The sequence below is a fragment of the Oncorhynchus keta genome, chromosome 19 (assembly GCF_023373465.1).
Source record: "Oncorhynchus keta strain PuntledgeMale-10-30-2019 chromosome 19, Oket_V2, whole genome shotgun sequence".
NCBI classification, from domain to species: domain Eukaryota; kingdom Metazoa; phylum Chordata; class Actinopteri; order Salmoniformes; family Salmonidae; genus Oncorhynchus; species Oncorhynchus keta.
This window is the reverse complement of record NC_068439.1, coordinates 77,961,544-77,987,148: the sequence shown is the minus strand read 5'-3', so window position 1 is coordinate 77,987,148 and position 25,605 is coordinate 77,961,544. Positions and strand designations below refer to the sequence as shown.

The following is a 25,605-nucleotide window of genomic DNA, read 5'->3' as shown; positions in this document are numbered from 1 at the left end:
AGTGTGTGGCAACCTGTCAAGAGTCATCATGTCCTGCAAGGAAACATTGCACATTTGGGATGAACTTTTGATCTAATAACTGAAATGATGTAATGATATTAACATCAATGGAAGATCTGTGAGTTACTGTACGCTCCTGCATCTCAAGTAAGGATTTTGTCTTTTAACTGTCAGTGTGTGTGTGTCTGCGTGGACATCGTACCACAGTGCAGTCTCAGCTCATCATGGAAGCTGTAGAGGTCCTCCTGAATCTCTTCAGGACAGGGACAGTCATCCCCAGCAGCAAAGTTCAACAGGATGTTGATCTAGAGAGAGAGAGAGAGAGAAAGAAATATTCCCTACAGCACAGCATCATTACTGTGAGTCAGACTGGCCAGGAGATTCTCTATGACATCACGTCTGTTTGATCCATGAAGAGGAGAATGGTACGGATGGTTTTCCCACCTCTGGCTTGGGGACATCATTCACAGAGCATACTACAAGGGGATATATTGCCATCCTACGGTGAGGAAAGCCATTTACCAAGAGGCACCCTACGGTAATATGGCCATTGGACCAAACGTCTGCTACACAGAGGGCAGCTAGTTATATCTGGAGAGGCACGTGCGAACTATAAAAGACATTCACTATAAATTCAATTGAGTCCCGTCCTGCCAGATGAGGGCTAATGTTTTGATTTTATCTTTGGCACTACTGCTTCTTAATAAAATACGGAGAGAAGTAAAGAGGTCTTTGTGATTAGTGATGTGATTCGTGATTAGTGATTAGTGATTAGTGATGTGATTCGTGATGAGTGATTAGTGATGTGATTTGTGATGTATTTAGTGACATGATGAGTGATGTGAGTATTGTGTGTGTCAGACATGTAGGACAACCCAGTGTCAGTGAGCCCCAGCTTCAAGTGTTGCATGTTCAATCCCTATCTCAAACCTTAACCCTTACCTTAACCATTCATAACCCTATCTCAAACCTTAACCCTTACCTTAACCATTAATAACCCTATCTCAAACCTTAACCCTTACCTTAACCATTAATAACCCTATCCCTAACCTTAACCATTCATAACCCTATCTCAAACCTTAACCCTTACCTTAACCATTCATAACCCTATCTCAAACCTTAACCCTTACCTTAACCATTAATAACACTATCTCAAACCTTAACCCTTACCTTAACCATTCATAACCCTATCCCTAACCTTAACCCTTACCTTAACCATTCATAACCCTATCTTACACCTTAACCCTTACCTTAACCATTCATAACCCTTACCTTAACCATTCATAACCCTATCTCAAACCTTAACCCTTACCTTAACCATTCATAACCCTATCAAACCCTAACCTTAACCATTCAAATAACCCTATTCATAACCCTATCTCAAACCTTAACCATTCATAACCCTATCTCAAACCTTAACCCTTACTTAACCATTCATAACCATTCTTACCTTAACCCATAACCCTATCTACCTTAACCATTCATAACCCTATCTCAAACCTAAACCTTAACCCCCTTAACCATTCATAACCCTATCTCAAACCATTTAACCCTTACCTTAACCATTTAACCCTATCTAATAACCCTTACCTTAACCATTCATAACATAACTATCCCTAACCTTAACCCTTAACCATTCATAACCCTATCTCAATAACCCTTATAACCATTCATAACCTATTAACTTAACCCTTACCTTAACCATTCATAACCATTACCTTAACCATTCATAACCCTATCCCTAACCTTAACCCTTACCTTAACCATTCATTGCCCTATCCCTAACCTTAACCCTTACCTTAACCATTCATAACCCTATCTCAAACCTTAACCCTTACCTTAACCATTCATAACCCTATCCCTAACCTTAACCCTTACCTTAACCATTCATAACCCTATCCCTAACCTTAACCCTTACCTTAACCATTCATAACCCTATCCCTAACCTTAACCCTTACCTTAACCATTCATAACCCTTACCTTAACCATTAATAACCCTATCTCAAATCTTAACCCTTACCTTAACCATTCAGAACCCTTACCTTAACCATTCATAACCCTATCTCAAACCTTAACCCTTACCTTAACCATTCATAACCATTACCTTAACCATTCATAACCCTATCTCAAACCTTAACCCTTACCTTAACCATTCTTAACCCTTACCTTAACCATTCATAACCCTATCCCTAACCTTAACCCTTACCTTAACCATTCATAACCCTATCTCAAACCTTAACCCTTACCTTAACCATTCATAACCCTTACCTTAACCATTCATAACCCTATCCCTAACCTTAACCCTTACCTTAACCATTCATAACCCTATCCCTAACCTTAACCCTTACCTTAACCATTCATAACCCTTACCTTAACCTTAACCCTTACCATTAACCTATCTCAAACCTTAACCATTTAACCCTTAACCATTAATAACCAACCCTTACCTTAACCAGTCATAACCCTTACCTTAACCATTCATAACCCTATCTCAAACCTTAACCCTTACCTTAACCATTCAGAACCCTATCCCAAACCTTAACCATTCATAACCCTTACCTTAACCATTCATAACCCTTACCTTAACCATTCATAACCCTATCTTACACCTTAACCCTTACCTTAACCATTCATAACCCTATCCCTAACCTTAACCCTTACCTTAACCATTCATAACCCTATCCCTAACCTTAACCCTTACCTTAACCATTCAGAATGAATGGCTAAACTTGATGTTTATGGACAAATGTCAGATTCTGAAGTGAGACAGAGCTTTTTGGTGTGCGTTGATTGGTGTGTGCGGTGTGGTGTGTGGGTGTGTGTGGTGTGTGTATGGTGTGTGTGGTGTGTGTGTGTGTGTGTGTGTGTGTGTGTGTGTGTGTGTGTGTGTGTGTGTGTGTGTGGTGTGGTGTGTGGTGTGTGTGTGTGTGTGTGTGTGTGTGTGTGTGTGTGTGTGTGTGTGTGTGTGGTGTGTGCTCAGGAGCGTGTTGGAGTGTGTGAGTTGTTCTCTCTCTCTCTCTATGCTGAGTAAATGTTCCTCTACTCAACTCCCAGGCACAGCGGGACAGAGAGACTGTTCCATGAAGGGTTAATAGATCATAAACACTAGTAAACACTTATCCTACCCAAGTCTTCTGCAAAGAAAACAACAACATGACAAGAAGGAATAAAACAGTACCTGCTCCTGAGGAGGGGATCTGAACTCCTTGGTCTTCTTGGCGGTGACGGCAGCAGACATGTTGAGGGCCAACATCAACTCGTTGTACCTGAACTTCTGGTTGTACTGCAGCTTGGACACGAAGCGGTCCGAGAAGGACACGATGGCCTCGATACGCTGCTTCAATTCACAGTCACAGAAGTAGTGCAGCAGCTCACACATCTAGTAGAGAGTTAGATCATGTGGGATCACGGACGGGACACAACAGAGCTGGGCTCAATTCTGAATTGAGTTGTGAATTGATCTTTAATTCTAACAAAGAGAGATTAAGTTAGTGCTATCTAGTAGAGAGGGGTATTTCTGTCAGTATTGCATATACAGTGTTACATGTGACGTACCAATTATGTTATAGTGTTAAACAAGTTGTTTAATCTGATCAAAAACATTTTATGTTTTTGCTGATTACCGTTTTGCTGGTAAATTTAATGTGATTGAGTAGTCAGCCAATTTACTATTTGGCATCAATCAACAGTCCATTTAGCTGGGACTGAACACCTGGTGCTTCAATTCTGCCAGTGTGTGAGACACTGAGTGTGTGTGTGTGTGTGTGTGTGTGTGTGTGTGTGTGTGTGTGTGTGTGTGTGTGTGTGTGTGTGTGCATGCGGGGGGTGGGCTCTCTCTCCTACCTGTCGTTTGACAGACTCAGGCAGTGTCTTCTCCAGCAGTCCCTTGACAGACATTTTGACCTCCTTGGTCTCCTCCTCACCAGCCTCCACGGCCTTCACCTCGTTGCTGCTCACTTCCTCCTTCTCTCCTCCTCCTGCTGCTGCTGCCTCCACCTCCTCCACCTTCGCCTCCTCATCTTCTGGATCCCCGAACACGTTGGGATCGATGAGAAGCAGGATCAGCCTCACCTAGTACATGAAAAACCATGCCACATATTTAATGCAAATAAAGATAACTGTCAAAATAAAGGAAACACTTGAGTCAATGAAGGATACAAAGTATATTGAAAGTAGGTGCTTCCACACAGGTGTGGTTCCTGAGTTAATTAAGGAATTAACATCCCATCATGCTTAGGGATCATGTATAAAAATGCTGGGCAGGCCATTATTTTGGCTACCATGGCAATGCCCCCATAGGATGACAATGCCCCCATCCACAGGGCACGAGTGGCCAACGACGAGTTTGATGAGCATGAAAATGACGTAAGCAAAATGGCCGTCTCAGTCGCCAGATCTCAGCCCAATTGATCACTTATGAGAGGCTCTGGAGAGATGCCTCAGACAGCGTTTTCCACCACCAACAACAAAACACCAAATGATGGAATTTCTCGTGGAAGAATGGTGTCGTATCCCTCCAATAGAGATCCAGACACTTGTAGGATCTATGACAAGGTGCATTAAAGCTGTTCTGGTTCGTGGTGGCCCAACGCCCTATTAAGAAACTTCATGTTGGTGTTTCCTTTATTTTGGTAGTTTACCTGTATATGCTATTTAGCAGACACTATATTTATCCGAAGCTACTTACAGTACATGCAGTACATACATTTTCTGTCCATGTCACCCCAGCAGGAATTAAACCCACAACACTGGGTTGTATTCATTAGAGCATACTGAAGCAGAACTGTTCCAGTCCGTTTGCTTTCGTTTCATTCCTAATGAAAACAACCTTGGCTTTGCTAGCGCCGCTAGACAGGACTAAACCTCACCTCCTCGCTGGTGAGTACCCCCATGATGAGCAGGGTCCCAATCAGCTTGAGGATGGGGACAAATTGGTACTCCACACTGCCCCCTACTGGGTCTCTGATGTGACTGCCTCCTCCGTGCACCGCCTCAGTCAGCATACTGATGGCCTTCTCCTTCAGGATGCCCAGGGGGATCTGGGGGCTGGAAGAATCATTTAATAATCATGTCTTTTATAGAGCATTTGTCGTAGCCATAGGTATAACATAATAAAAAGTACTATAAACATTTAAAGTTTTCAAATCTTTAACTGACTATTTGACATTTTTAACCGACTATTTAAAATCTTTAACCGACTATTTAAAATCTTTAACCGACTATATTAAATCTTTAACCGACTTTCAAATCTTTAACTGACTATATGAAATATTTAACCGACTATTTAAAATCTTTAACTGACTATATGAAATCTTTAACCGACTATTTAAAATCTTTAACCGACTATTTAAAATCTTTAACCGACTATTTAAAATCTTTAACCGACTATTTAAAATCTTTAACTGATTATTTAAAATCTTTAACCGACTATATGAAATCTTTAACCGACTTTTTGAAATCTTTAACCGACTATTCAAATCTTTAACTGACTATATGAAATATTTAACCAACTATTTAAAATCTTTTAAAATCTTTAACCGACTATTTAAAATCTTTAACCGACTATATGAAATCTTTAACCGACTATTAAATCTTTAACTGACTATTTGAAATTTTTAACCGACTATTTAAAATCTTTAACCGACTATTTAAAATCTTTAACCGACTATATTAAATCTTTAACCGACTTTCAAATCTTTAACTGACTATATGAAATATTTAACCGACTATTTAAAATCTTTAACTGACTATATGAAATCTTTAACCGACTATTTAAAATCTTTAACCGACTATTTAAAATCTTTAACCGACTATATGAAATCTTTAACTGACTATATGAAATCTTTAACCGACTATTTAAAATCTTTAACCGACTATTTAAAATCTTTAACCGACTATATGAAATCTTTAACCGACTATATGAAATCTTTAACTGACTATATGAAATCTTTAACCGACTATATGAAATCTTTAACCGACTATTTCAAATATTTAACTGACTATATGAAATCTTTAACCGACTATTTAAAATCTTTAACTGACTATATGAAATCTTTAACCGACTATATGAAATCTTTAACTGACTATATGAAATCTTTAACCGACTATATGAAATCTTTAACCGACTATATGAAATCTTTAACCGACTATATGAAATCTTTAACCGACTATATGAAATCTTTAACCGACTATATGAAATCTTTAACCGACTATTTAAAATCTTTAACCGACTATATGAAATCTTTAACCGACTATTTGAAATCTTTAACTGACTATATGAAATCTTTAACCGACTATATGAAATCTTTAACCGACTATATGAAATCTTTAACCGACTATATGAAATCTTTAACCGACTATATGAAATCTTTAACCGACTATATGAAATCTTTAACTGACTATATGAAATCTTTAACCGACTATATGAAATCTTTAACCGACTATATGAAATCTTTAACCGACTACATGAAATCTTTAACCGACTACATGAAATCTTTAACCGACTATATGAAATCTTTAACCGACTATTTAAAATCTTTAACCGACTATTTCAAATCTTTAACCGACTATTTCAAATCTTTAACCGACTATATGAAATCTTTAACCGACTATTTCAAATCTTTAACCGACTATTTCAAATCTTTAACAGACTATTTGAAATCTTTAACCGACTTTGAGCGATTGCTCTAGCCTGTCTAAAGTGCAAGATGGGTGGAGTTTACAATTTTGTGACTATTCTATTGGTCCATTAAACCAGGCAATCTCAATCAAGGCCAGGTGAAGCATTTGAAATGATTTCAAATAGTATCTAATTCGAAGTCTAAAAGCTTTACAGATAAAACGTGAAAGTAGTACAACCCTGACCTGTAGAGGTGCTGCTGTTTCTTGGTTGTGATGAAGGAGAGAGGGGAGAAGTTGAGGCGTGGTTTCAGCGAGGTGCTGAGGTCTACCCCGGGTAGAGAGTGTCTCTTGGATTCGTCAGGGAACAGCTTGATGGAGCGCGTCTCATCAGTCACAGGGATAATAAACTCGTTGTTCATCATCAGACGAGCCTCTTTCGATGTCTCCAGGTGGATGCTGGTGGTAGGTACATCAACCAATCAATCAATATATCAATAAATAAATCAATCAATCAATATATCAACCAATCAATATATCAACCAACCAATATATAAACCAATCAATCAATCAATATATCAACCAATCAATATATCAATCAATCAATCAATATATCATCCAATCAATATATAAACCAATCAATATATCAATCAATCAATATATCATCCAATCAATACATAAACCAATCAATATATCAATCAATCAATATATCAACCAATCCAATCAATCCATCAATCAATTAATATATCAACCAATCAATCAATATATCAACCAACCAATCAATCAATATATCAATTAATTAAACAGTCAGTCAATCAACCAATCAACCAATCAGTTATCAGCATAATAATAGATTTCAATAAAATACTTATTTTCCAAGTGCGTAAACATCCTGTTCCTTATAAAGACCACTCATCCACCAACCAATGAACTCCTCACTCACCTCATAAGTACATTATAGAAGCCCTCTCTCAGCATGCCGGACAGGTATTGGTTGTCGATGGTGTAAAGCAGCTGTGATTGGTCGAGGTGGGAGCAGAGGGCATGTGCCACGCGGGTGTTGCCCAATGCGCAGAGGGCACAGTAGAGCTTCAGGGTGTGGTAGTGGAACTTCCTCAGACTCTCTACCTCCGATAGCTCCAGGATGTCCAGACACCTGAGGAGAGTGGAAGGGGAGAATGGAGGAAGAGTGGGGAGGAGAGAGAGAGAGAGAGAGAGAGAGAGAGAGAGAGAGAGAGAGAGAGAGAGAGAGAGAGAGAGAGAGAGAGAGAGAGAGAGGAGAGAGAGAGAGAGGTTAGCAAAGAGACAGTGTTGCTAAGCAATGAACTCCACCAAGCCCAGCAGGTGGATAACATTGATTGTTATTATTATTATTGATAATGTAGTATGCCTAATGAACCACTGATGAGGTAGCAGGTATACTATAGGGCCTAGGAGAAGAGGATGGGTATTGATTTCAGATAGAGTGAGTGCATCAGTCACCTGTTTTCCTCAGGTATATGAACAGCCATCATCTGCAGTGGCTCCAGACACTGCACCACCCAGCCGTGTCTCTCTGAGACCCTGGCGGTCTCCACGGTGAGGAAGGTGTTGGGCATACGGCTCCACAGCACCGCTACGATGGTCTGAACGTCCAGACGTGGTGGACACTGGGGCACAGGGTTACGCTGTTCACTCTTAAAGATGGCTGACGACAGGGGCATGGCATCCTGGGGACAGAGAGATGGGGAGAGAGAGAGAGAGAGGGAGAGAGAGAGGGAGAGAGGGGAGAGAGAGGAGGGGAGAGGAGGGAGAGAGGAGGGAGGGAGGGAGGGAGGGAGGGAGGGAGGGGAGAGAGAGAGAGAGAGAGAGAGAGAGAGAGAGAGAGAGGAGGGAGAGAGGAGGGAGAGAGGGAGGGAGGGAGGGAGAGGAGAGGAGAGAGAGAGAGAGAGGAGAGGAGAGAGGAGAGAGAGGGAGAGAGAGAGAGGGAGAGGAGGGAGAGAGGAGAGAGGGAGGGAGAGAGGAGAGAGAGAGAGAGAGAGAGAGAGAGAGAGAGAGAGAGAGAGAGAGAGGGAGGGAGAGGGGAGGGAGGGGAGGGAGGGAGGGAGGGAGGGGGAGAGAGGAGAGAGAGAGAGAGAGAGAGAGAGAGAGACAGAGAGAGAGAGAGAGAGAGAGAGAGAGAGGGAGAGGAGGGAGAGAGGAGGGGGGAGGGAGGGAGGGAGGGAGGGAGGGGAGAGAGAGAGAGAGAGAGAGAGAAATCATGTTAAAGGCGAGTTCAGTCACAAATGTGATTTTTCTCAGTTTTTTATATATATTTCCACACAATGAGGTTGGAATAATACTGTGAAAACAATGACGATGCCATTATAGTGTAAGTCTGTTTGAAAAGACTGCCTGGGAATTTCAGCCTGTTGTTGTAGGATTGAGTTATGGCTATAAATTATTTTATAGACCAATAAGAAAGATAGTTCCAAAACTCTCTGTCAAACAGCTAATTTTCAGTTTTCCCCTCCCCACTCAGACAACTTCTAGACAGTTCTAGCAAAATTCTTGCTTGAGAAATAGCTCTTTGGGAAGAAGCTATTTTTGTTACTTTTTGGCAAATAAAAACAGCTGCATTGGACATCTTACAGTAGTAGACTGGTTATAGTAGTAGACTGACTATAGTAGTAGACTGGTTATAGTAGTAGACTGACTATAGTAGTAGACTGGTTATAGTAGTAGACTGACTATAGTAGTAGACTGGTTATAGTAGTAGACTGGTTATAGTAGTAGATTGGATATAGTAGTAGACTGGTTATAATAGTAGACTGACTATAGTAGTAGACTGGTTATAGTAGTAGACTGGTTATAGTAGTAGACTGGTTATAGTAGTAGACTGGTTATAGTAGTAGACTGGTTATAGTAGTAGACTGGTTATAGTAGTAGACTGGTTATAGTAGTAGACTGACTATAGTAGTAGACTGGTTATAGTAGTAGACTGACTATAGTAGTAGACTGGTTATAGTAGTAGACTGGTTATAGTAGTAGACTGGTTATAGTAGTAGACTGGTTATAGTAGTAGACTGACTATAGTAGTAGACTGACTATAGTAGTAGACTGGTTATAGTAGTAGACTGGTTATAGTAGCAGACTGGTTATAGTAGTAGACTGACTATAGTAGTAGACTGGTTACAGTAGTAGACTGGTTATAGTAGTAGACTGACTATAGTAGTAGACTGGTTATAGTAGTAGACTGGTTATAGTAGTAGACTGGTTATAGTAGTAGACTGACTATAGTAGTAGACTGGTTATAGTAGTAGACTGACTATAGTAGTAGACTGACTATAGTAGTAGACTGGTTATAGTAGTAGACTGGTTATAGTAGTAGACTGGTTATAGTAGTAGACTGGTTATAGTAGTAGACTGACTATAGTAGTAGACTGACTATAGTAGTAGACTGGTTATAGTAGTAGACTGACTATAGTAGTAGACTGGTTATAGTAGTAGACTGGTTATAGTAGTACAGTAGACTGGTTATAGTAGTAGACTGACTATAGTAGTAGACTGGTTATAGTAGCAGACTGGTTATAGTAGTAGACTGGTTATAGTAGTACAGTAGACTGGATATAGTAGTAGACTGACTATAGTAGTAGACTGGTTATAGTAGTACAGTAGACTGGATATAGTAGTAGACTGACTATAGTAGTAGACTGGTTATAGTACTAGACTGGATATAGTAGTAGACTGGTTATAGTAGTACAGTAGACTGGTTATAGTAGTAGACTGACTATAGTAGTAGACTGGATATAGTAGTAGACTGGTTATAGTAGTAGACTGGTTATAGTAGTAGACTGGTTATAATAGTAGTATGGTTATAGTAGTAGACTGGTTATAGTAGAACACTGGTTATAGTAGTAGACTGGTTATAGTAGAAGACTGGTTATAATAGCAGACTGGTTATAGTAGTAGACTGGTTATAGTAGTAGACTGGTTATAGTAGTAGACTGGTTATAATAGTAGTCTGGTTATAGTAGTAGACTGGTTATAGTAGTAGACTGGTTATAGTAGTAGACTGGTTATAGTAGTAGACTGGTTATAGTAGTAGACTGGTTATAATAGTAGTCTGGTTATAGTAGTAGACTGGTTATAGTAGTAGACTGGTTATAGTAGTAGACTGGTTATAGTAGTAGACTGGTTATAGTAGTAGACTGGTTATAGTAGTAGACTGGTTATAGTAGTAGACTGGTTATAGTAGAAGACTGGTTATAATAGCAGACTGGTTATAGTAGTAGACTGGTTATAGTAGTAGACTGGTTATAGTAGTAGACTGGTTATAATAGTAGTCTGGTTATAGTAGTAGACTGGTTATAGTAGTAGACTGGTTATAGTAGTAGACTGGTTATAGTAGTAGACTGGTTATAGTAGTAGACTGGTTATAGTAGTAGACTGGTTATAGTAGCAGACTGGTTATAGTAGTAGACTGGTTATAGTAGTAGACTGGTTATAGTAGTAGACTGGTTATAGTAGTAGACTGGTTATAGTAGTAGACTGGTTATAGTAGTAGAGTAGTAGACTGGTTATAGTAGTAGACTGGTTATAGTAGTAGACTGACTATAGTAGTAGACTGGTTATAGTAGTAGACTGACTATAGTAGTAGACTGGTTATAGTAGTAGACTGGTTATAGTAGTAGACTGGTTATAGTAGTAGACTGGTTATAGTAGTAGACTGGTTATAGTAGTAGACTGACTATAGTAGTAGACTGGTTATAGTAGTAGACTGGTTATAGTAGTAGACTGGCTATAGTAGTAGACTGGTTATAGTAGTAGACTGGTTATAGTAGTAGACTGGTTATAGTAGTAGACTGGGGGACACCAACCTTGATCTTGACAAACTCAAACTGGAAGAGGTTGGTGCTGGTGGGTCGCACAAACACAGCAGGGAACAGCTTGCTGTTGGACTCCAACTAGACACACAAGAATATAAACACAATCATTACCTGAAGAACAGAAACAACGTATAGACACAGAACAATAAACAAGAACTCAACCACCGAGACATATAAAACATAAAGACAGCAAGTCAACAACCTGCGGAGAGTTAATCATACATCATCAACTCTGAAGGCATGGTTAGGAAAATTGAGTTGCACTCGATACACTTGATATGATTCAATGTCCATGCTAACAATCTGCTCAGCATCCAGGACACATCACCAACAATACTTCAGGGATTGACGCTTGTGGAATTTCCACCTTTGAGTTCTAGAACCCTCTAAATACTCAAGGTGGAACGCTCAGCATTCTAAGTATGATTTAATCGAGATGGTAATCCTGTCTCTCCAGACTACCTATCTGTGTCTGTATGCCACTCAAACGGAACCATGTTGTAACTACACAGCCCTCACAACTCATCTGCCTCTTGTGGTCTGAATTGGAGAGAAGACAGGCACAGCTCTCGATTTTGGAGTCCAGTTAAAGATCACTGACGTTTGGGTCATCTTGGCCTGCATTCAGACAGCCGATGGATTTAGTAATCTTTTAAACTGCCCCTCTGATGCCTATCAGACAATCACACAGTGTATCAAAGCCAGGCATCAGACAGAGAGACTGCATCCCAAATGGCACCCTATTCACTTTATAGTGCCCTACTTTTGACCAGTAGTGCACTATATAGGGAATAGGGTGCCATTATGGATGCAGCGAAGACTTGGAAATGGGGCCAGACAATGTATCACACAGTGTATCAATGCCAGGCAGCCATCAGACAACAGACAGAGCGAGAGAGAGAGAGAGAGAGAGAGAGAGAGAGAGAGAGAGAGAGAGAGAGAGAGAGAGAGAGAGGGTAAGAGAGAGACAAAGAGACAGAGAGAGAGACAGAGAGAGAGAGAGAGAGACAGAGAGACAGAGAGACAGAGAGAGACAGAGAGAGAGAGAGAGAGAGAGAGAGAGAGAGAGAGAGAGAGAGAGAGAGAGACAAAGAGACAGAGAGACAGACAGACAGACAGACAGACAGACAGACAGACAGACAGACAGAGAGAGAGAGAGAAAAGAGACCTCTGAAATAGGACTGTAAATGATGAATGCAGTAGGACTATCTACTGTACTGTAAATGGTGAATGCAGTAGGCCTACCTATTGTACTCTAATCGATATGCTGAATGCAGTAGGCCAACCTAATGTATTGTAATCTTTATGGTGAATGCAGTAGGCCTACCTACAGTACTGTAATCTATATGGAGAATGCAGTAGCTCTACCTTCTGCACTGTATTGTATTGGATGCAGTAGACTAGGCCTACTAACTGTACTGTAATCTATATGGTGAATGCAGTAGGTCAACTGTCTGTACTGTAATCTATATGGTGAATGCAGTAGGTCCACCTTCTGCACTGTATTGTATTGGATGCAGTAGACTAGGCCTACTGCATTCACCATATAGATTACAGTACAGACAGTTGGCCCACTGCATTCTCCATATAGATTACAGTCAGTATAGACAGTTGACCTACTGCATTCACCATATAGATTACATTACTGTAATCTATATGGAGAATGCAGTAGGTCAACTGTCTGTACTGTAATCTATATGGAGAATGCAGTAGGCCCACCTTCTGTAATGTAATCTACAGTATATATTGAATGTATTAGGTTTACCTCGTAGGTTGTGGCCAGCTCCTTGCCATTGGCTGTGAAGGAGAGAAAGCCTGTTGCTAGGTCAACGAAACAGCCAATCTCCAGGTCGATGTTAGACCGGGATGAGGAGTGGGAGGAGCCGACAACATCTCCAGCACACACCATGTAGCAGTTACTCCTCCGAACACTAGAATGGACAGGGTGGGAGAGAGTTAAAACAGGGAGGGAGAGAGAGAGAGAGAGAGAGAGAGAGAGAGAGAGAGAGAGAGAGAGAGAGAGAGAGAGAGAGAGAGAGAGAGAGAGAGAGAGAGAGAGAGAGAGAGAGAGGGAGAGGGAGGGAGGGAGGGAGGGAGGGAGGGAGGAGGGAGGGAGGGAGGGAGGGAGGGAGGGAGGGAGGGAGGGAGGGAGGAGGGAGGGGGGGGGAGGGAGGGGAGGGAGAGAGACATGAGTGATCAGGAGAGAGAGGGAGGGAGGGAGAGAGAGAGAGAGAGAGAGAGAGAGAGAGAGAGAGAGAGAGAGAGAGAGAGAGAGAGAGAGAGAGAGAGAGAGAGAGAGAGAGAGAGAGGAGAGAGAGAGAGAGGGAGAGAGAGAGAGAGAGAGAGAGAGAGAGAGGGAGGGAGGGAGGGTTAAAACAGCGAGGGAGGGAGGGAATGATCATGAGTGATCAGGAGAGTGACCATGTGAGTGATCGAGTGAGTGAGTGAGTGAGTATGTGAATGAATGAATGAATGACGTCAACACTTCAGTTATAAATGTCAGCAAAAACCTAGAACTTGCCTCTCGTGGACTCGTCCCCTCTCGTCTCCCAGGGTTACGGTAACCGTGCGTGTCTTGTTGAGGCTGAAGTGTTTGCTATGGTAATGGTAGTCAGGGGTTACCCAGCCAACCCACACTGACGACGGGTCCTGGCCAGCAAACACTCTCACTGAGTGATAGTATGTTGTAATGCTGCCATAATCATCTTCTTTTGGTGGCTGACTGGAAAATCACCAGGTAAGATCAGCGTTAACTTATCATGCTTCACATTAAGTGAATTAATAAAATATTATTATATTGATTGATTGATGTTTATTGTCTATTATCCAATAGTAAAAATTGAATATCTAAAGCCTTGGTTGAAGGCAATATATGTGTTTCTACCTCAGTGTTTCTACATTGTTTCTGACCTGAGTTTCTGAGACTCGGCAGGATTGACATGAGGAGCGTGGAGCTCTACAGGCATGCTCAGTCTGCAGTACATCATGTCACTGTTGCTCTGCTGGGTCCCAAATGTCTTGTGGGTCACCTTCAGGCACGGAGGGTTGTCCACTGTGCCATCTATCCGTGTCACCTGGGGCCAGTACAATCAGATGGAGAGGAGAATGATTAGCACTCAGAACCAGGAATGGAACCATTTCCTTTAAGATGTCAGGCTTTAGTGGATATTGCTCAACATTAAGCCCCTGGTAACCAGGCCCCTTAATACTAAAACGGTACCTCGATGTGGCTGTGGTCCTTGGGGATGTTGACGAAGGTAGGCAGGCGTTTGCTGAACCACATGGTGACCTCTCTGTTCATGTTGACGGCGAAGGGTTCAAAGCCCTCCTGCAGGCCACACATGGTGTAGTACTTAAAGGTGCTGGCGTCCTTCCCCAGGTTCATACGGCCAATCTCAGACTGGGCCAGACAACACACTGGGATGAAGCCTGGAGAGGGTAGAGGTCAGAGGTTAGAAGTTATAAGGTCATTCTGGGACTTGGCAAAACAACACACTGGATGAAACCTGGAGAGGGTAGAGGTCAGAGGTTAGAGTTTAACTTATGAGTCTGGAAAGGAACTAGTCTTAAACCACAACCCAAAAGCAATTAACTCCAATCCACCAGTGGGTGCAAAAATACTCCTTATTTGCAAAGCCCTCGGATACACTGCACCTTAGAACACAGAACACTGGAGAAAAAGCTTCATTTGGAACACAACAATCGATATGATTTACACTGAGGGATTGTGCTTGTCTTCCAGCAACAGCAGGTTCATTTGGAACACAACAATCGATATGATTTACACTGAGGGATTGTGCTTGTCTTCCAACAACAGCAGCTTCATTTGGAACACAACAATCGATATGATTTACACTGAGGGATTGTGCTTGTCTTCCAACAACAGCAGGTTCATTTGCAGGCTAATTCAACGACTGATTTCCCCAATGCTTTGCAGCTTTAAGTGTAGCTGTCACGCTCTGGCCTTTAGTTATCTTTGTTTTCTGTATTATTTTGGTTAGGTCAGGGTGTGACATGGGGGATTTATGTGTTTCGTCTGGTCTAGGGGTTTTGTATGTTTACTTTGGTGTTTTCTAGTCTAGGTGTTCATGTAAGTCTATGGTTGGGAACCATATTTAGGCAGCCATGTTCTTTGGGTGTTTTCTAGTCTAGGTGTTTATGTAAGTCTATGGTTGGGAACCATATTTAGGCAGCCATGTTCTTTGGGTGTTTCTAGTCTAGGTGTTTATGTAAGTCTATGGTTGGGAACCATATTTAGGCAGCCATGTTCTTTGGGTGTTTTCTAGTCTAGGTGTTTATGTAAGTCTATGGTTGGGAACCATATTTAGGCAGCCATGTTCTTTGGGTGTTTTCTAGTCTAGGTGTTCATGTAAGTCTATGGTTGGGAACCATATTTAGGCAGCCATGTTCTTTGGGTGTTTTCTAGTCTAGGTGTTTATGTAAGTCTATGGTTGGGAACCATATTTAGGCAGCCATGTTCTTTGGGTGTTTTCTAGTCTAGGTGTTTATGTAAGTCTATGGTTGGGAACCATATTTAGGCAGCCATGTTCTTTGGGTGTTTTGTGGGTGATTGTTTCCTGTATCAGTGTTTGTGCCACACGGGACTGTTTCGTTGCCAGTTCACTTTGTTATATTGTATTTGTGTTCATGTTGAGTTTTATTATTAAAAACCATGGACAACTACCACGCTGCATATTGGTCCGATCCTTGCTACACCTCCTCTTCAGAGGAAGAGGAGGAAATCTGTCGTGACATTAGCTGTATGTGTTTACAGCTCTGCGTCTCCGATCTCTAAGAGATCCAAACCTGAAGACTACATTTCTGGTGAAGCACATCTTGAATACATAAATAAATCTGAATAAATCGCAATGCATTACACGATGCAAAGCAAATGTACCGTATGTATAAACCAGTACATCAAGTTAGCGAAGGAAGGATGAACCTCCTCCGATCTTCCTGAAGAGAAAAGGAGACGTTACCACTGTAGCAGACACTCGTATCTAGGGGGACTTACAGCAGTGAGTACATTCACTACCGTTCAAACGTTTGGGGTCATTTATGAATGAAAAGCACATTTTTTTTGTCCATTAAAATAACATCAAATTGATCAGAAATACAGTGTAGACATTGTTAATGTTGTGAATGACTGTTGATTTTCAATGGAATATCTACACAGGTGTACAGAGGCCCATTATCAACAACCATCACTCCTGTCTTCCAATGGCGCGTTGTGTTACCTTAATACAAGTTTATCATTTTAAAAGGCTAATTGATAATTGGAAAACCCTTCGCAAATTATGTTAGCACAGCTGAAAACTGTTGAGCTGATTAAAGAAGCAATACAACTGGTCTTCTTTAGATTAGTTGAGTATCTGGAGCATCAGCATTTGTGGGTTTGTTTACAGACTCAAAATGTCCAGAAACAAAGCACTTTCTCCTGGAACTCGTCAGTCCATAATTGTTCTCAGAAATGGAGGCTATTTCATGCGAGAAATTGCCAATCTCTACCAACTGAGCCACACGGGACCCACTACAGACTACAGTCTTCCAACAAGAGACTGAGAAAGGATAAAGATAAACTCACCATCCTCTGTCTCGAAGTCGACGAAGCAGAGCTCGGATCCCTTGTTAGTGATGATTAGTTCTCCGTTGAGGGTGAAGACCATAGACTTGTCCTCCATGTTGATCATGCAGCCCACCACGTCTCCTTTGTTCCATGACTGGCCGAAGAAACGTGCGCCCATGTGCATACGACGACCCTGGGGAAACAAACAACATGTATTACTAACCCTAATCTAATAACCACCCGGGAAACGTAAAGTTGTGTACGATCAAGTCTACAATCATTTGCCTAGGTGCATGGCATGTAATTTCTTTCTGATTTAGCCAACTTGTTGTTGGCTTGTTTGACAACAATATAACATTGCTGAATGCAGAATGAGTAAGGTAGATGGGTAGTTAGGCTAGACCGATACGTACATGATAATACACTTCAAACCGTATCAAAAGAGAGTCAAGATAAGAATTTAAAAAATATATTTTTTTTAAAACATGATTTAAAAATAAAAAGAGTTGTTTGTTTACCTTGTATCCATCGAAGACGTAGGCCTGGTCGTCCATGCCCAGGTCAAAGTCTGACCTACAGCCTGGTCTAGCCCAGCCAACCCTCATGTCCCCTCCGGTCAGGGCCTCAAACTCAAAGTACCACTTCCCTGTCTTCACTGCATACGTCTGCTCCACGCGGAAGAACCGGACCGTCTCAATGCTCTGCCTCTCCACAATATGACAGGCTGGGGACACAGAGGAGATATTCATCCCATGACAAAACGATGACAACTGTAGGGTATCTTTGGGCCTAGCGAGAGAGATATCTTAGTACTCTGAAAGATTGACTGAATTCGTCTCCAAGGAACATATCTATTGCAGTCCATTAAAATCTATCCTCAAACACTAACTATTGAGGTGGGCAGTGGCAAGATATTATCTGATATTATGGGTGAGGTAAGGGAGGTAAGGGAGGTGGGCAGTGGCAAGATATTATCTGATATTATGGGTGAGGTAAGGGAGGTAAGGGAGGTAAGGGAGGTGGGCAGTGGCAAGATATTATCTGATATTATGGGTGAGGTGAGGGAGGTAAGGGAGGTGGGGAAGGTGGGGGAGGTGAGGGAGGTAAGGGAGGTGGGCAGTGGCAAGATATTATCTGATATTATGGGTGAGGTAAGGGAGGTGGGGGAGGTGAGGGAGGTGGGCAGTGGCAAGATATTATCTGATATTATGGGTGAGGTAAGGTAGGTAAGGTAGGTGGGGCAGGTGAGGGAGATGGGCAGTGGCAAGATATTATCTGATATTATGGGTGAGGTAAGGGAGGTAAGGGAGGTAAGGGAGGTGGGCAGTGGCAAGATATTATCTGATATTATGGGTGAGGTAAGGTGGGGGGAGGTAAGGGAGGTGGGCAGTGGCAAGATATTATCTGATATTATGGGTGAGGTGAGGGAGGTAAGGGAGGTGGGGAAGGTGGGGGAGGTGAGGGAGGTAAGGGAGGTGGGCAGTGGCAAGATATTATCTGATATTATGGGTGAGGTAAGGGAGGTGGGGGAGGTGGGCAGTGGCAAGATATTATCTGATATTATGGGTGAGGTAAGGTAGGTAAGGTAGGTGGGGCAGGTGAGGGAGGTGGGCAGTGGCAAGATATTATCTGATATTATGGGTGAGGTAAGGGAGGTGAGGGAGGTGGGCAGTGGTAAGATATTATCTGATATTATGGGTGAGGTAAGGGAGGTAAGGGAGGTGAGGGAGGTGAGGGAGGTGAGGAAGGTAAGGGAGGTAAGGGAGGTGGGGGAGGTAAGGGAGGTAAGGGAGGTGGGGGAGGTGAGGGAGGTAAGGGAGGTAAGGGAGGTGGGGGAGGTAAGGGAGGGGGAGGTGGGGGAGGTAAGGGGGAGGGGAGGGGGAGGTGGGGAGGTAAGGGAGGGAGGTGAGGGAGGTGAGGGAGGTGAGGGAGGGAGGTAAGGGAGGTGGGGGAGGTAAGGGAGGTAAGGGAGGTGGGGGAGGTGAGGGAGGTAAGGGAGGTGGGGGAGGTGAGGGAGGTGGGCAGTGGCAAGATATTATCTGATATTATGGGTGAGGTAAGGGAGGTAAGGGAGGTGAGGGAGGTAAGGGAGGTGTGGGAGGTAAGGGAGGTGAGGGAGGTAAGGGAGGTGAGGGAGGTGAGGGAGGTGAGGGAGGTGAGGGAGGTAAGGGAGGTGAGGGAGGTAAGGGAGGTGAGGGAGGTAAGGGAGGTAAAGGAGGTGAGGGAGGTAAGGGAGGTGGGGGAGATGAGGGAGGTAAGGGAGGTAAGGGAGGTAAAGGAGGCATGTACCTGTTTGCTTACTAATAAATGAGTTGAAGGATACTGGAAAAGTGTCTTTAATGACAGCCGACAATGTAACATCAGTGTAAAATGACAATTAGATCGCTACTACAGCACTGTACAGTTCAGTACTACAGTTATTTGACCATTAAATTGCTAATGTCCTCACACTCTTGGTCTGGGGGGTCGATGTCATAGCCGTATCCCACCAGGGTCCTGATGGCCTCCCTCAGACTGTCTCTGTTAGACTTCTTGGTTCTCTCGTCTAGCAGAGCGTAAGGCACCAGGCGAGGGTTACGCCTGCTCTTCACATCCTACAGAGATACATAACAACATGCATCAGACCCCTCTGCTTCACTAGACTGGTTTTGTCTTGTTAAATAATGTTGTGTACTGTCAAGAATGGTGTGTTCGATGACTTATAAATGCATGAGATTTATGCAGTCAAAGCTCATCCGTTAATCGGATGCCTATCACACTCCAAAATGTCTGGTAGATTAAAGAATTGGACAAAGACATTGGTTTATAATGTTATTTATAAACTGGGTGGTTGGAGTCCTGAATGCTGATTGGCTGACAGCCGTGGTGTATCAGACCATATACCACGGATATGACAAAACATGTATTTTTACTGCTCTAATTACGTTGGTAACCAGTTTATAATAACAATAAGGCACCTCAGGGACTTGTGGAATATGGCCAATATACCACGGCTAAGGGCTGTATCCAGGCACTGCACCAGGCGGTGTCAGAGGAAGGTCTTAAAAAATGTCAAAGACCCCAGCCAACCTAATCATAGACTGTTCTCTCTACTACTGCATGGCAAGAGGTACCGGAGTGCCAAGTCTAGGACAAAAAGGCTTCTCAACAGTTTTTACCTCCAAGACATAAGACTCCTGAACAGGTAATCAATGGATACCCAGACTATTTGCACTGTGTGCCCCCCCCACCAACCCCTCTTTTACCCTGTTGCTACTCTCTGTTGATCATATCTGCATAGTCACTTTAACTATACATTCATGTACATACTACCTCAATTGGGCCGACCAACCAGTGCTCCTGCACATTGAAGAACCGGGTTATCTGCATTGTGTCCCACCACCCACCAACCCCTCCTTTACGCTACTGCTACTCTCTGTTCATCATATATGCATAGTCACTTTAACCATATGTACATGTACATACTACCTCAATAAGCCTGACTAACAGGTGTCTGTATATAGCCTTGCTACTCTTATTTTCAAATGTCTTTTTACTGTTGTTTTATTTCTTTACTTACACACGCACACACACACACACACACACACACACACACACACACACACACACACACACACACACACACACACACACACACACACACACACACACACACACACACACACACACACACACACACACACACACACACACACACACACACACACACACACACCACCTTTTTTTTTCACACACTCGATTAGAGCCTGTAAGTAAGCATTTATTTGGCGCACGTGACCAATAAACTTTGATTTGTTTTGAACAACAGCCCTGGTATTTTGGCCTTAATTGCATCGATTGTTCACTGAAGATTTGACAGATAAAGGGAGCACTTCACCTGCTGGATGCCGTAGGTCCATCCTTGTTTGACCCTGTCCTTGGCCCACACGTTGTGAGCGTTCTCCGCCAGTTTATCTACCAGGACCTCCTGACCAGCCGTCAGTTTCACCTCAGACAGCTGCAGTGGCGTTGGCTTGTACCCGTTACACATCACATAGCTGAACATATCAAAACATATACCTGTTAGACATCACATAGCTGAACATATCAAAACATATACCTGTTAGACATCACATAGCTGAACATATCAAAACATATACCTGTTAGACATCACATAGCTGAACATATCAAAACATATACCCGTTACACATCACATAGCTGAACATATCAAAACATATACCTGTTAGACATCACATAGCTGAACATATCAAAACATATACCTGTTAGACATCACATAGCTGAACATATCAAAACATATACCTGTTAGACATCACATAGCTGAACATATCAAAACATATACCTGTTAGACATCACATAGCTGAACATATCAAAACATATACCTGTTAGACATCACATAGCTGAACATATCAAAACATATACCTGTTAGACATCACATAGCTGAACATATCAAAACATATACCTGTTAGACATCACATAGCTGAACATATCAGAACATATACCTGTTAGACATCACATAGCTGAACATATCAAAACATATACCTGTTAGACATCACACAGCTGAATATATCAAAACATATACCTGTTAGACATCACATAGCTGAATATATCAAAACATATACCTGTTAGACATCACATAGCTGAACATATCAAAACATATACCTGTTAGACATCACATAGCTGAACATATCAAAACATATACCTGTTAGACATCACATAGCTGAATATATCAAAACATATACCTGTTAGACATCACATAGCTGAACATATCAAAACATATACCTGTTAGACATCACATAGCTGAACATATCAAAACATATACCTGTTAGACATCACATAGCTGAACATATCAAAACATATACCTGTTAGACATCACATAGCTGAACATATCAAAACATATACCTGTTAGACATCACATAGCTGAACATATCAAAACATATACCTGTTAGACATCACATAGCTGAACATATCAAAACATATACCTGTTAGACATCACATAGCTGAACATATCAAGTTGTAAAGCTGTAGGGCTGTAGAGATGTAGAACTGTAGAATAGTAGAACTAGAGAGCTGTAGAGATGTAGAGCTGTAAAACTGTAGAGCTGTAGAGATGTAGAACAGTAGAACTAGAGAGCTGTAGAGATGTAAAACTGTAGAGCTGTAGAGCTGTAGAGCTGTAGAACTGTAGAGCTGTAGAACAGTATAACTAGAGCGCTATAGAGCTGTAGAGATGTAGAGCTGTAGAGCTGTAGAGCTGTAGAACAGTATAACTAGAGCGCTGTAGAGCTGTAAAACTGTAAAACTGTAGAACTGTAGAGCTGTAGAACTGAAGAGCTGTAGACCTATAGAGATGTAGAGCTGTAGAGATGTAGAGCTGTAGAACTGTAGAGCTGTAGAGATGTAGAGCTGTATAACTGTAGAGCTGTAGACCTGTAGATCTGTAGAACTGTAGAGCTGTAGAACTGTATAACTGTAGAGCTGTAGAGCTGTAGAGATGTAGAACTGTAGAGCTGTAGAACTGTAGAACTGTAGAGCTGTAGAGCTGTAGAACTGTAGAGCTGTAGAGCTGTAGAGCTGTAGAACTGTGGAACTGTAGAGCTGTAGAACTGTAGAGCTGTAGAACTGTAGAAATGTAGAACTGTAGAACTGTAGAGCTGTAGAACTGTAGAGCTGTAGAACTGTAGAACTGTAGAACTGTAGAGCTGTAGAACTGTAGAACTGTAGAGCTGTAGAACTGTAGAGCTGTAGAACTGTAGAGCTGTAGAACTGTAGAACTGTAGAGCTGTAGAACTGTAGAGCTGTAGAACTGTAGAGCAGTAGAACTGTAGAACTGTAGAGCTGTAGAACTGTAGAACTGTAGAGCTGTAGAACTGTAGAACTGTAGAGCTGTAGAACTGTAGAGCTGTAGAACTGTAGAGCTGTAGAACTGTAGAACTGTAGAGCTGTAGAACTGTAGAGCTGTAGAACTGTAGAGCAGTAGAACTGTAGAACTGTAGAGCTGTAGTTGAAGTGTCTCAAACCACAAGACAAGACTCCCTCTGATTTCCTAATGAATTCATCATTATTTCTCTCACATTGCTTTATTGACTGGTCATCTCAATAATAGTAAGTCACAGTCTCTGAGTACATTTCTCCCCATGCAGGGTTTTAGAATCAACCTCCTACTGCTACAACAGATAGGTCCACTAGTAGACACAACATGACTTACTCCTTGGGCAGTTTGACTTTCTTTAGATCTTCCTCAGCGTTAATGTTAGTCTGTGTCACATGACATCCCAGTGCCAGCAGGGTCCTGACACACAGAGAGAAAGAGACAGAAATACACGAGTTAAAACCTCACTATTATAGCTTTGTTACCTGTAAGTAAGCATTTCATTGGACAGTGTATAACAGGCATATCCTGTACATACGACTAATACAACTTGAAACTTAGTCTATATTTTTTTATAGTTTTTCTAAAAGTAGACATTTTTTGGGACCCTAGCAGACAGATACCCTGGCCACACCTGCCACGAATCTATTCCATTTATATACTATGTCATTGTTTCATGAGATCAGCACCAGTAAGTTGAAAAAAATATTTGTTTTATTGATCGTAATGTGACGCAATAAAAACAACTATTTGCAACAACAAAAAAGCATCAGTAACTTTGCTATTCAGAAGCTTCGCCTAAAGTAAATTGAATTAAAATGACAACATTATATAGTCTAATTTGCCTACTACTATACAATCATTCAAAATAGGCCACTACTGTGTAACAGAAAGCGTGATCATTAGCTGTTTTCACTTTGTCATTATGGGATATGAGGAAAATGTATTTAATCTATTTTAGAATAAGGCTGTAACGTAACAAAATGTGTAAAAAGTAAAGGGGCCTGAATACTTTCCAGATGCCCTGTATATACAAATCATTTGGTTTGTCAGTATCAGCAGATTAGGCTCCCATGTCATTGTTGTCTGTGGGCTATTAAATAAGATTCTGCCAATGTCTCCAGTCTTATAAAGTGGAATATGCCATATTGTCCTAAGACAGACAGAAACGTATCTGATATCGTCTATAGCCGACAGGACATTTTCTACACCACTACACGCTCAGTAATGTCCTTTTGTTTTGGTGAATAGTGATTGCTTTTTCATTTTTTAAATCTAAATGATGATGATCCAATCTACTCATCACATTATGAATAACAAGCCTTCTATTGTAAGTCTGAAAAATGCGATGACGCGGAACACTTCATTATAAAGGTGTATTTTTAAGGTGAAAATGATCTTCCCCTTCAAACAAACTTTAAACTCTCTGTCTGTATGTCAGTGCTGCAGCTGTACCTTTCAGTTAGTAAAGAATTCCCCAAATACTGATTCACATGAACTGCGTGTGGGCTGTATGAGGAAAATATTGAAGAAGCTAGTTGCATTTAATGAGTTAGATCTCCCCGAGTGAGTAAAACCAGGGGAGTATTGATTTAAAGAGCCCCGGAGGAGCTCTCAGCTCAGAGCCCCAGTATCCACCTAATCAGTGAGTCATCACCCCCCCCCCCCCAATGCACAGAGTCAACACACAGGCACTCCTTCGAAAGACACTTCCTGGTACGAACAGCCTCAATTAAATAGCCTATCTGTCGATTACTTAGCCAAGTATGAAACATCCTCTTAGTCAAACATGGCTATCAATCACCGCGTGCGGAAGAGGTAGATCATTTTACTGGAGATACTGAGATGTCAGCTTGGTTGTCATCGGTGGCTACTCTTTTCAGTGTAATTGGATGGAATGAGTCATGTGATACAGTATGTATATGTGTTTACGATCTTAGCCTAGCTACTCACTTGAGAGTTTCACTAGACATCTGCAGGTTATAGTTGCTCTCTGTTTCAGGCAGCTTGGTGAAATCCACCAGGCAAGGGTGCTGCCTCTTGTTGTCATCTCGAACCTGAAGGGGGGAGGAGAGGCAATTTAGCATGGCTCACGTCTGGATGCACAAACCGATTTGCAACTGTTGACAGAACGGGTTGACAAAAACTTAAATGATTCACTGCGTAGCTAGTCTATCAAACGATAGTCTGCTGTGACAGCGAAAACACTCGCTCTGGGTGCTGAGATGAATGTGTAACAAATGGAAACTTAAACGATCCAATCACGATACACCACCAAATGTGTTACTGATAATGTAGACTACAATAGTTCAAAATGGGAGAATGAAGATCCAAACAAACCCATTAACTGAATCAGCATTTTTCAAATAAAACTTCAACACATTTGCACTGTGTATTTCGCTAGGTTATCTCAGGACAGTCTAATTGTAATTACCTTGGGCCAGTCTAATTGTAATTATCTTGGGCCAGTCTAATTGTAATTACCTCAGGTCACTCGAATTGTAATTACCTTGGGCCAATCTATTTGTAATTACCGCGGGACAGTTGATTTGTAATTACCTCAGGCCAGTCTAATTGTAATTACCTCGGGCCAGTCTAATTGTAATTACCTCAGGCCAATCTATTTGTAATTACCTCAGGTCACTCTAATTGTAATTACCTTGGGCCAATCTATTTGTAATTACCGCGGGACAGTTGATTTGTAA

The 25,605-nt window shown here is 41.7% G+C and overlaps 1 protein-coding gene and 1 long non-coding RNA gene across 9 annotated transcripts in view; both read right to left on the bottom strand.

Annotated features, from left to right (window-relative positions):
* Window positions 1-25,605, bottom strand: part of LOC118374826 (ryanodine receptor 3-like) — a 251,864-nt gene that overhangs the window by 99,144 nt on the left and 127,115 nt on the right. For all 3 annotated transcript variants that reach the window (XM_052471367.1, XM_052471368.1, XM_052471369.1), the window contains 18 exons: window positions 24,854-24,957; window positions 23,237-23,320; window positions 20,909-21,068; window positions 19,481-19,625; window positions 17,550-17,755; window positions 17,050-17,224; window positions 14,686-14,894; window positions 14,376-14,539; window positions 13,987-14,187; window positions 13,231-13,396; window positions 11,457-11,543; window positions 8,101-8,327; window positions 7,562-7,774; window positions 6,865-7,077; window positions 4,869-5,046; window positions 3,844-4,071; window positions 3,179-3,379; window positions 203-305 (listed from right to left, as the gene is read on the bottom strand). In XM_052471367.1, the coding sequence (XP_052327327.1) occupies window positions 203-305; window positions 3,179-3,379; window positions 3,844-4,071; window positions 4,869-5,046; window positions 6,865-7,077; window positions 7,562-7,774; window positions 8,101-8,327; window positions 11,457-11,543; window positions 13,231-13,396; window positions 13,987-14,187; window positions 14,376-14,539; window positions 14,686-14,894; window positions 17,050-17,224; window positions 17,550-17,755; window positions 19,481-19,625; window positions 20,909-21,068; window positions 23,237-23,320; window positions 24,854-24,957 (3,064 nt within the window). The remainder of the gene's footprint in view (window positions 1-202; window positions 306-3,178; window positions 3,380-3,843; window positions 4,072-4,868; window positions 5,047-6,864; window positions 7,078-7,561; window positions 7,775-8,100; window positions 8,328-11,456; window positions 11,544-13,230; window positions 13,397-13,986; window positions 14,188-14,375; window positions 14,540-14,685; window positions 14,895-17,049; window positions 17,225-17,549; window positions 17,756-19,480; window positions 19,626-20,908; window positions 21,069-23,236; window positions 23,321-24,853; window positions 24,958-25,605) is intronic.
* LOC127909498 (uncharacterized) lies at window positions 768-2,504 on the bottom strand. 6 transcript variants are annotated; one of them, XR_008071546.1, is made up of 3 exons: window positions 2,470-2,504; window positions 1,211-1,250; window positions 768-1,130 (listed from the first exon to the last, which is right to left on the bottom strand). It is a non-coding gene; the product is annotated as an uncharacterized LOC127909498 (long non-coding RNA). The 6 variants fall into 6 exon arrangements; XR_008071544.1 differs by lacking the exon at window positions 2,470-2,504 and adding an exon at window positions 2,207-2,340; XR_008071545.1 differs by lacking the exon at window positions 2,470-2,504 and adding an exon at window positions 2,105-2,139.